This window comes from Ictalurus punctatus, chromosome 16 (genome assembly GCF_001660625.3).
Source record: "Ictalurus punctatus breed USDA103 chromosome 16, Coco_2.0, whole genome shotgun sequence".
NCBI classification, from domain to species: domain Eukaryota; kingdom Metazoa; phylum Chordata; class Actinopteri; order Siluriformes; family Ictaluridae; genus Ictalurus; species Ictalurus punctatus.
In genome coordinates this window covers 21,350,583-21,363,073 of record NC_030431.2, presented here as the reverse complement: position 1 = coordinate 21,363,073, position 12,491 = coordinate 21,350,583, and the positions used below count along the sequence as shown (strand labels likewise).

Genomic DNA, 12,491 nt, shown 5'->3' with positions numbered 1-12,491 from the left:
GTGTGTGTGTGTGTGTGTGTGTGTGTGTGTGTGTGTGTGTGTGTGCGCTTCTGTGATCATGGACTGATGTTCTGCGAGATAAAAGCCAGCTTTGTTTTTATTTTTTTCTCTTTATCACACACACAGGCACACATGCACACTCAGAGGCACACGCACACACACACACACACACACACACACATTGCTGTCTGTCCTGTTTGCCATTGTTTTATTCATGAAGGCCATCGATTATCACATGGATCTTCCCATTTCTCTCTCTGTCTCTCTCCCTCTCTCACTCACACACACACACACACACACACACTAAGCCTCCAAGGTTGTTGATTATAATGTAAGTGAGTGTGTGAGGTACAGACACTAAATAACCCCTCACACACAGGTAAGACCTTGATAATCTGTTGATGTGGAATTATTCACCGCAAAATTCTCAATATATCAACACTACAGTACTGCACTTACATCATATCTCTGAATTAACACCTGCACCCTTACAAAAAATATATATAACAGTATATTTATTAAAATATTGGATTATATGATATATTACAATATATTTTACAATGTACAGACTACTGCTAGAGAATAATTGTAACTGTCACAATCTTAATATACTGTATTTTATAATGTATCAATGTTAAGAACATATTAGCTATATAATATATATAAAGTTTATATATAGCCTGTTCATTCCCGTGAATATTAAAATTTTCTGAAATTTTCGTGAATATTAAAATATTAACAACATTCATTTTCCAAAACGCCACATGCTAGTAAAAAGTCAAAGTCAAAAGTAAATTATGTAAAATAAATTAAAAAAAATTTTAAAATAATAAAATAAAAAGGACTTCACGGTTAATATTCTTTACATTGAATTCTAAAAAATGATGTTTTTCATAAGATGTTAAATGTTTCTTTAACGTGAAAGAACTAATGATTCTTAAATGCCCTTTTATAGATGTTGTTTTTGGACTATCTGATTCAACTGAGATGATTAAAATAATCACTTTGTGTTGCCTAATACAAATAACTAATGTTTGAATAGCTGCTCTATAAAACACTGCCAAAGTAAACAGAGGCACAAGCCAAAATACACAAAGACAATTACTGTTCTTTAATTTATTATATTATTGTAATCAAGATTATGAAATCTATTTTGTGTTTTGTTTGTTTACAGTGCAAATTGATACATAATGCTGTAGTTGTTCTTAATGCTCTTTTTTTTAAGGGATTGACTGTAAAACTGTATAATGGAATTGCAAAACAAACAGTAGCTTTCTCTAGCAAACACCAGCATTTTCTATCATGTATCAAGATTCTCAGGCAAGCAACAACATTCTCTAGCAGACAGCAAACTTTTCTATCAAACACCAACATTCTCTAGCAAACGACATTTTTCAGCAATCACCAACATTGTCCCATATTCCAAGAAAACCCAAATGTTTTGGCTTGTTAAGTCATGCATTGGGCATTATTAATGTCATAAACACAGAGTAATGTTTTGTTGGAAAATTCTAGTGGTTATAGGATGATGGTGGTGAATGTCGCTGTTTGATGGTGAATATTAGGGTGTGATGGCAGTAATTGCTGGAGAAAGTTTTTGTTAGAGAATGTTGACATTTGACTGTGAATGTTGGTATTTATTGAGGAATGTTTTTGTTGGTCAAATATTGATGCTTGCTGGTGCTGTTACGTAATGAGACTATAAAAGGAAGCAAGCGCAGATCAAAGTCTTTATTCTCAAACTGAAGTCTATAAACATAAAACGCGGTCTAGACCGAAAGAGATAATCGAGGTTTAAACATGAAACTAGATTCGAGGCATGGAACAAGAACAGGACACGAAAACACGACCGCTTAGCATAAAGGGGCGAACACGTACATAGCATACTTAAACGTATTCACCTATAAGTTCATTTAATACTGCGCAAAGTGCACAGTAACACAAGGGCTTTAAATAACAAACATAATAGGGTTGAATACAGACAGCTGGGACCAATAATGACACACCTTCGAACATCAACCAATACCTGAACAGGAAGAGAATAAAACCAAAACAAAGGCACGTGTCCATAGGAAACAGTCCTCATTACGTAATCTCGTGCACGCGCACGCACTCCAGCTGTCCGTGCATGTCGCAGCCGCAGCACCATCTGCCGGCGAGATCGTGACAAGAGCATTTGGTATTTATTGGAGAATGTTTTTGTTGGACAAATATTGGTGCTTGATAGTGCATTTGGTATGTGTCACGATTTCCCCTCAAGCTAGTGCTATAGCATGCAGAGTGCTCGGAAACCCGATGCGCGAGCTCTTAGCAAAGGCACACTTTTGGGTCGTCAGTGACATTGACTTTGTTTACTTTCGACACGTGCTTTTGTTATGGTTTATGTCCTGTCTCCGCCTCTGTATTATCATTGGTTGTTTCCCGTAGATGTGTCATCATTGTTCTCAGCTGTCTTTTGTTTCACCCCTGATTCCGTTTGTCATTTAAAATCCCTCGTGTCTCTTTGCACTTTGCAAAGTATTGAGTGTTATCACCATACTAAGCATTTGTACCCTGTTCCTCGTTTTGTTTCATGTTCTTTGATCGTGTTTCTCGTTTCTCGTTCTCGATTCTAGTCTTGCTCATTTTATGCCTGTTTGCCAATCGCCTGACCAATTGCCTGTTTCTTGACCTCGCTATTGTGTCATGTTTTGGATTTGTCTGCCTGTCTCTCTTTATTAAAAGCTCTTTTCTGCACTTGCATCTGTCATAGCCTTCATTGCGTGGAAAACGTGTTAGTATGTATTGGAGAATGTTTTTGTTGGACAAATATTGGTGCTTGATAGTGCATTTGGTATTTATTGGAGAATGTTTTTGTTGGAGAATGTTAGATAGTTGAATAGTAAATGGTCTTTCAGAAAAGCTGATGCTGATGTTTGTTAGTGAATGTTGACAATGTTGATGTTTGCTATAAAAAAGTTGATCTGCTGGAGAATGATGGTGTTTGATAGCAAACGTTGGTTCATCAGACCAGTGTTTGAAGGTGAAAGTTGCTGTTTGTTGGTCAATTTTTAGTTGGGTATGTACTGTAAAATATTGGTTGCGTTAGGTGCTGTTGAAGAGTGCATTTGTTGGAGAAGGTTCATTTTTGTTGGAGAATATTGGTGTTTGCTGGTCTGAACTGATTTTTAAGGTTAAGATGTAGCATGATGAAGGACACCCACAGTGATGGAGTGAACAAGAAGTGTAAGGATATCGTGATGGGGAAATAGATAAAAATGCACAAATGAAGGCATGGAGCAATGTGGCGTGATGATGTGGAAAAAGCAGATGGAAAGAGACTGAGAGAAAGTCTGTTTCTGCCTGGAACTGAACAGAGACGCAGATGTCAAAGAACATAAACTCCCAAGAGACATCAAAGAGGCAAAAAAATCATCACTGCAGTGCGTCTCACAGTCTTACAAACACACACATGCACACATGTACGCACACACACAGGGACTTAATTACATCTGCAGCAGGATTCAAAAGTCTCAGTTTACTATCAAGAATGTTAGGAATGTGTGTTTTTACTTCAACTTTAATCAAACATTAATATAGCTCTTAATACAGGATTACACAATTTTACCTTCATACTGCTCTCTTTCATACTTATTGTTTATTCTGCTGCACACTGCAGCAATTTTGGCTGAAGGAGGTCATAAAAATGTGCGCTGCATCCTCTGCACTCTTACGCAAGGATCCCAAACACTCGGTTAGCCTACTGTAGCCTGAATGCTAATGCAGTATGTTAAACGTTGTCAGTAAAGGACATAATACTCATAAATACTACAGAAATTTCAGACTGGCCAAACACGCAAATGGAATTGTTGCATATGTTAAGGCACAGGTGATTTTATAGGGGTGTAAGGGGACCTGAAAATGTTTAAATTCTGTTTAATACCTTCATTATCACGTTTCACATTCAAACATTCGATGGTTGTCATATCACAGCAAACCAGTGACTACATTTCCCATCATGCACTGCGGCCTACAAACATGGCCGCCATGGACTTTATAACCACAGTATAAAGAGACTGTTTGAACATAATGACTTTGCAAAGTATTGAGTGTATTCACCGTGCCAAGACTTTGTTCGTGGTGCGTTACACGGTTTTTGATCTTGTTTCTTGTTTCTCATTCTCGGTTTAAAACCCTTTCTATGTACACAGCTATCGTACGGCTTTTATACACAGTTAAATGTCTTTTTTTCTGTAAATACTTTATATAAAGTTTTAGGTGATGACAGGATGCATAGTATCCTTAATACATAGGCTATAGACATGAGCTGGATTTTTCATGGTCAGCTCTCCATGAGGTGTCCATGAATAACTCACATTACTCGAATATTTCTTTTACATGCACTTCTGTTGTTTTGTTCCTGAGCCTAGATTATTTGTCGGTAGAATCCTCGGCTACACTGTACTAAGCTAACATTCTCACGTGTCACCTATCGGGAAATGGTTAAATGAAACTGGCTGAAGAAAATAAACATTTTTGGATATAAGCCTTGGATGTGCTAGTTCATAAATGAACACTGTGGGAAACATTTTACGGTTTAAATGTTAATTCGGAACTGTAGGTGTTAATGCTCTGGGGGTTTTGGTATGAATCATTTTCCTGTGTTGTTTTTGTTTTGTTTTTTACAGGGAGAGGGGATTTACATAATAATTCATTTGAAGGTTGCTGTGGTAAGAGCTCTAGAAAGACAGAAACAGAAAGGACAAAGACAGTGAAGGAAAGAAGGATAGAGAGAGAGAGAGAAGGAGAGAGAGAGAGAGAGAGAGAGAGACATTAAGACATTAAGACAGACAGAGAGCAGGTTTGTGTTTCGCTTACCTCTGGCATTACTGTTTTTTTTACAATCGCTACGACCCATTTCTCAATACACGTTTTCAAAACTCTCGACACAGCAAGCACAACAGCAGTCTATGTGGGCTAAACTGTGGATCATTTTTCATCGCTTTAGCACAAAATGCATTCACTGACTACATCGTTCAAATGACACGAATTCTTTTCTCACTTAAACACAACCATCAGCCAAACTCTACGCACCTACAGGACATTTTGCACGTTTTCAAAACTGTTCAACGTTAGTTCAAAACCCAACACGAAACTAAATAAGACAGCAATTTGCTACATTTCTACAGTAATATCATATTGAAATATCTTCCTAATCTAAAAAAAAATAAAAAAGTACTATCACACTTATTAGACCTCGTCATGGAGGTTGAAGATGTATGAACAACATCCACATTATCAAATGTCCGCCCTTGACGCAAAGAATGCTGAATGCCTGGACATATCAGTGTAAGACTGCCAGGGATGGATCAGGCATGCCAAAAGTTTCTTTCCTAGATGTACTGCCCAAGATGACATAAGATGCGATGTGGCTGAGAATGAGATGGTGTATATACAAATTCTTGTATTGTGGAATTGTAGAAAAAAATGACATAAAACATATTGAAGCATATTGCATCATGTCTGATTCATTCCTGTAACATGTACTGCAGGGAATTCTAAACAGTAGAGAGCATCATTCTTGTTTTGTAAAGACATTTAGCCAAAAAAACAACAACATTGTGTAATGCTCCCAATTGTTAGTGTTTTTTAGGTGTTGTGGAAGAGATTTTTAGATTTAGTGCATTTTGGGTGTGAAATTAACTGCTGTGCCAAGCTGAAAGTTGGTTAGGAGAACTGTGTGAAGAGTTTTGAAAAAGTGACCGAAGTATATATATATATATATATATATATATATATATATATATATATATATATATATATCATTCCACAGCATGGCATTCATGGCAGGTGAAAGCTCTTCTGTTCAGTATGTTTACAGTTTTTCTTGTGATTTTATATATATATATAATCACAAGAAAAACTGTAAACATACTGAACAGAAGAGCTTTCACCTGCCATGAATGCCATGCTGTGGAATGATTTTAATGACTATATGTAGGACAATGAGCCTCATTTATCATTCTTTTTATAAAGATGTGTGTAAAAGTTTGTGTAAGGCAAATCAAGCTCAATTTTTCTGCCGGATTTACAAAGGTTTGGGGAAAAACGATTTTCTTCATACTTGTGCATCTTTTGATCAACTGTGAAGTACAAAGCATGTTCCTGATAAAGCACTTACTGATGCCCACAAAACTCCATAAAAGATCAAGCACACAGAGAGCTGGAAAAACAAAATGACTATTAAACGGTGAATGAAAAGGCAAAAATGGAAGCTATTTTGACTCACTTCTATGCCAATAAAAATGTCCAAATCTAGAGATAATCTTGGTGAAAGCTTTTCTTGGAAACTATTGGTGTTTACTGGAGAATGTTGGTGTTTGTCGGAGAATGTTTTTGTTGGAGAATGTCGGTAAAACAGACATTTACACACACTCATGAGCACAAGTACTGTGGGAAACGGATGTTTCTCTAAAATTCTGCAGTTTTCACGTATACCAAATTTCTTGTGTAAATGCTCCTATGAATTATTTACGAATTAATTCCATTTGTATCCAGCTTGATAAATAAGACCTAATATTGGCAAAGCTTTGGGAAAACAACATGAACATTATCAACAAATCAGCCCCAGAAAATCTTAATAATAATAATAATAAAACTGATTGCACAAAAGATGAAATTTCACTTCTCTATCCTGAGATATGCCAACTGTTCCAACTACACCACTAGCTCATTAATGTAGACGTCGATCAGTATTTTCTTCATCCCTGCTGCACTCCTCTTTCCTGAGTGAACTCTGTATGTGTATCACAAATTCCTGTCCCACATTTGTATCTTATATTTGCATTTACATGTATGGCATTATCCAGAGCAGCTTACCGAAGAAGTGAAAGGACATTACATTTCATATTTACCTCATTTATCTTTACAGTGATTTAAATGTCATACATTTTAGTTATTTGGGCCAACGTGGAATCATATGGGGGGGGGGGGGTTTGTAAATGCGGTCAGGTGTAAGATGAATTGGAAGGAATTCATGCTTTTGGATAGAACGGTATGTTTGTTAAGGAAGGTCAAAATACTTTGTGTCCACCATTATGCTGGTATAGGCTAAGCCCTAGACTCCAGATGTCAGGAAAACCAAAAGATCATGTTGTGAAACTCTAAAACACTATAAACACAGAAAAACAGAACCATATTCAAAATCTTGAATCATGAGTATGGTTCCGTATTTCTGTGTGTATAGTGTTTTAGAGTTTCACACCACTGTCTTGGTTCAGTTCTGATAGATTTGTACTTTTGGCACGTTTCGGTATTCACTTTTGTGTGGATGTGGAAGTTTCTTTAACAGAATCGCCTCTGATCCCACCATTAAGTACATATAGACCAAAGGCTCTATAGAGATGCACTATCACCTTCCAGCTCAAATTGAATGTACAGTTGAGGTAGTTTCTGTTTTTGATGCTCTGATGAACTGGTTCAGCTCTGCATTAAAGCCTCCACATAGCAACGCATTTCACTGGCCTTGAAAATGGCTCATCTCTGTGTGGAGGCTGTACTGTATATATGCTCCTCATCATAATACAGGGATTCTATTGGAGGAGTTTAGACAGCACTCTCCAGCACACTCTCTGCACACTCCTCCAGCACACTTCTGCTGCACACACTCTATCTCTCAAAGACACTCTCTCACACTCACACACTCAGGCACGCACGCACGCACGCGAGGTTATCACAGCCCCTCTCCAGTGACATTTCAGCTAAATTAAAATGAGCTCGTCACTTCCTAAGAGTGAATCTACAACATCTCTGATCGGATCCTCCGTTCACCGTCAACATCAGCATCACCGGAACACCGGAAACACGACGCCCGCGGAAGGCGCGCGCGGAAGCTCCCGGAACGGATGCGCGAGACGCGGTCAGAGGAGTCAGCCCGAAGAGGAAACGGCGCGACGCAAGCAGCCGTCTCGTCTCTCTCAGAGCGAGAAAACCCCGAGGCGCTCGGACGAAACCAGTTCGTTTTTTGAGCCGAAGGAGAAACCGCGAAGGGGTTCAAACCTGAGCGTAAAAGCGAACCCCGCGTCCGCGTGCGCAGAGCCGACAGGAAAGCACGGCAACGCGCGCGCGAAGGCACCGGACGAAGAGCTGCGTCCGATCATAAAGTCGGTCTTCGGACAGGTAAGATTGCAGAGGTTTTAAACACGCGTGCGGGGAAATGTAGAGGTGATTAATGCATTCAACAGGTTTGTGATGTCGAGAGGACACGTGCGCGGACACTTGAAGAAAACACGAACTGGTTAGTTTTTTTTTTTACTTTCAAAGTGGCTCTTTTTTTTACTTTTTAATATCTAATGTGTAGCGTTAACTCTTACAGGGTAGAATTAACATCTAATGTGTAGCGTTAACTCTTACAGTGTAGAATGAACATCTAATGTGTAGTGTTAACTCTTACAGTGTAGAATTAACATCTAATGTGTAGCATTAACTCTTACAGTGTAGAATTAACATCTAGTGTGCAGCATTAACTCTTACAGTGTAGAATTAACGTCTAATGTGTAGCGTTAACTCTTACAGTGTAGAATTAACATCTAGTGTGCAGCATTAACTCTTACAGGGTAGAATTAACATCTAGTGTGTAGCGTTAACTCTTACAGGGTAGAATTAACATCTAGTGTGTAGCGTTAACTCTTACAGTGTAGAATTAACATCTAGTGTGTAGCGTTAACTCTTACAGTGTAGAATTAACATCTAGTGTGCAGCGTTAACTCTTACAGTGTAGAATTAACATCTAGTGTGTAGCGTTAACTCTTACTGTGTAGAATTAACATCTAGTGTGTAGCGATAACTCTTACAGTGTAGAATTAACATCTAGTGTGCAGCATTAACTCTTACAGGGTAGAATTAACATCTAGTGTGTAGCGTTAACTCTTACAGGGTAGAATTAACATCTAGTGTGTAGCGTTAACTCTTACAGGGTAGAATTAACATCTAGTGTGTAGCGTTAACTCTTACAGGGTAGAATTAACATCTAGTGTGTAGCGTTAACTCTTACAGTGTAGAATTAACATCTAGTGTGCAGCGTTAACTCTTACAGTGTAGAATTAACATCTAGTGTGTAGCGTTAACTCTTACTGTGTAGAATTAACATCTAGTGTGTAGCGTTAACTCTTACAGTGTAGAATTAACATCTAATGTGTAGCGTTAACTCTTACTGTGTAGAATTAACATCTAGTGTGTAGCGTTAACTCTTACAGTGTAGAATTAACATCTAGTGTGTAGTGTTAACTCTTACAGTGTAGAATTAACATCTAGTGTATAGCGTTAACTCTTACAGTGTAGAATTAACATCTAGTGTGTAGTGTTAACTCTTACAGTGTAGAATTAACATCTAGTGTATAGCGTTAACTCTTACAGTGTAGAATTAACATCTAATGTGTAGCGTTAACTCTTACAGTGTAGAATTAACATCTAGTGTGCAGCGTTAACTCCTACAGTGTTGAATATTATATGCATATGTATGCCGGGTGCAAAATAAATACAATGGACTATCAATCAGCGGATTATCATTTGCATATTTGCAGGGAAGAGATAAAGATTTTAGTGTTGATATAACACCTTTGGTAGCTAAAGTTGAACTCTTTGAAACTTTAACTTTACACTGAAATTGTTATTTTAACTCTTATACTATAAAATCAATACATACAACACTGAACAGTGTTGAATTAAGATATACAGTGCTGAATGAGGTTTGTATAAGCTATACACCGGAAGAGTTTACACTGTAGGTGTTAATTTATCACAGTACACACAGCATGACATTAGTTAATGACAACATTGTTGTGAAAGGTTGTTTTATATCATGCTTTAACTTGACCACAGCAGACGATAGTGCTGTGTTTGGGCCTCTCTCATTGGTTGATAGTTTCTCTGTGGATGTAATGTGCATGATGGATGTGGTGTGCGTGTATACTGTGAAACGAATTCCACACCGTGACAGTTAACATGCCGATGCTTTCAAAACCAGCTATAAATTTTAACAAAGGTAGTTAGGGCTCTGTCATCATAGTAAATCTTCTTCCCCATTACTCTGTGAAATGGTGACACAATGCTGAAGCACGCAGACTAAATAAAAGAGGTGCTGGACATGAGCAGAATTTGTTTTTTATCCCAAAAAAAGCATACATCAGATCATCAATCTTACTGTTCTACCTCATCTAGTTTTACTATTATTATTGCTTTTAATAGATGCACAGATATTGTTTTTAATAGATATAAATACTGTATATCCCACAGGTCACTATCACATCAGCCAATCAGAATTATGTCGGTTCTTTTAGTAAAAGTTTCTCGTTGCAGTTTCATGAAAAGGCAAGAAGTCGCTCGTGTTTTTTAGGTTTGTCGTTTGTGGGCGTGGCCTGTCCAGCTGTCTTTGCTCTCTGATTATGTATTCGGGCTACTGTATAATTTATAGACGTCACTATGTTATGTTGTTATGGAAAAATGCATCAAACATGACGGAACATCATGAGTTCCATCAAGTATTTCAATATTGTGAGTTAAGCCCAACAATGGAAGACTTAACTCTACACATTAAGTGTTAATTTGGCAGAGATAACACTGTATGTGTGAACACTATTGTTAATTCAACACCAAGAGTTAAGCTCAACATTGTAAGAGTTATGTCTACACAATAGGTGTTAATTTTACACAGTAAGAGTTAACAGTAGTTTTTAATTAAAACTGCATTTGTTAATTTTAATTTTTTTGTTAATGCAACATTGTCTTCACTGGAAAATGTTAAAAGGAAATAGATGGCTACGTTTACTTGCACATCAAATTCCATCTAAGGTCATTATTTGGGTTGCAGGCATATTCCGAATACGATGTTTATATGCGTACAGGCATCGGAATATTCCTGTATACATGGTTGATGTAAGTATGCCCGAGTTGCCATTCCTAGCCTACAGCTAAGCATCTGTTAGCACCCACAATTCCTTGTGAACTGAGCATGCGCACATATCTCCTTTCAGTGACAAACAAATTTCAGATTAATACAGGCATATTCCAGAGGTGGGAATCAGAATTTGGCGAATCAGAATATTATCAGATTGCAGCATTTACATTACTTAATCCTAATTAGAATATTGCCAAATTCCTATTAATATGGGAATATTGATGTGCATGTAAGCATACCCATATGTTTACATGCACATCAATATTCCAATATTAATCAGAATTTGGCAATATTCTAATTAGTATTGAGTTGCATGTAAATTTGTAGCATGTAAACACCTTGTTCAGTAAATCCACTGAAAAGGAGATATATATGCATGCTCAGTCTGCAAGGAATCTCCTGGGAAATAACAGAGGGAAAGGAAAAGCTTGGGAACTGTGTAGATGGGCATACTTACAACAATCATGTATACAGGAATAATCTGATGCCTGGATGCATGTAAACATTGTATTCGGAATATAGCTGCATGTAAAGATGATGTGCATGTAAAGTAGTCACTGTCTGTTATAGTAACAGCTACAGCCAATATAAAAGCCGACATTTTACATTCAAATATGCACAATATTTTACAATGATTTTATTTTTAAAATAAAGCAATTCATTACAGGCAGTATATCACAACTTGGGTTTTCTTGCTAGTGTGAATGCAGTGCAATGGTGAGGTAATATTTATTGTGAATTTGGCTCCAAATATAAGCAACATTTTATGTACAGGGGAAAAGTTACTGTTCAAAACTAAATAATCGTGAATGGTTAGTATTTCTTATTCTGTTTTCTGGTTAAACAGTCAGTCTCATAATTATGGAACTAACCAATTGAGACTAAAGTAACTCAATGATTTTCTTACAGCAGAAAACAACATGTTATCAGAAATATGAAGAGGTTTTCTCAACTGTATACATAAAACACAAAAATGGAACAAAGCAACAAATTGCTCTCATTTTTGTTCAGCCTTAAAATGTATTAATTCTGTGACAACTGACTTTACAATTGTGTGAAATCTGCTTCTTAACACATCTTAGGCAGGTCTGTACAAATATGAACTTATCAATCAAATATAAAACGAAATAAATGCGTGTACAGTAGATGTGGAACATTTTTACTGAGGGTATATACACAATCACATATAACACGATAATAAACCAAGCTATAGGAGAACTTTATCTTCCAGCGTCACAAATACAATGAGTTCATGTGAAATCTGTGTGATTGTTTGATAATTGTTGGAATCTGACCCATTGCGTGTCTCTGAGAGAGCAGCACAGCTCAATCACTTACACTTGTGTTAATGTGGTCTAGAAATAGCCCAAATCCGGGCCAGAACTTCAGTCTCACTCACACACACACGCACGCGCACAGTTATGCTCCTCATGATGGAGGTTAATTACTGTGCTGATTTCTGGAGGAGATTTAATGAGAACACTCGTCTGGTTCATGTCTGTGACGTCAGCGGATTCAGATGTTTTTAAGTGGAGAGTTCGTTATTTATTTCTTATAT

At 37.2% G+C, this 12,491-nt stretch overlaps 1 protein-coding gene across 1 annotated transcript in view; it reads left to right on the top strand.

Moving 5' to 3' along the window:
• Positions 1-7,638: 7,638 nt before the first annotated feature.
• cabp1b (calcium binding protein 1b) overlaps positions 7,639-12,491 on the top strand; it is a 25,628-nt gene continuing 20,775 nt past the window's right edge. The window contains exon 1 of the mRNA XM_017488280.3: positions 7,639-8,157. Within this exon, the coding sequence (XP_017343769.1) occupies positions 7,750-8,157 (408 nt within the window). The 5' untranslated portion in view covers positions 7,639-7,749. The remainder of the gene's footprint in view (positions 8,158-12,491) is intronic.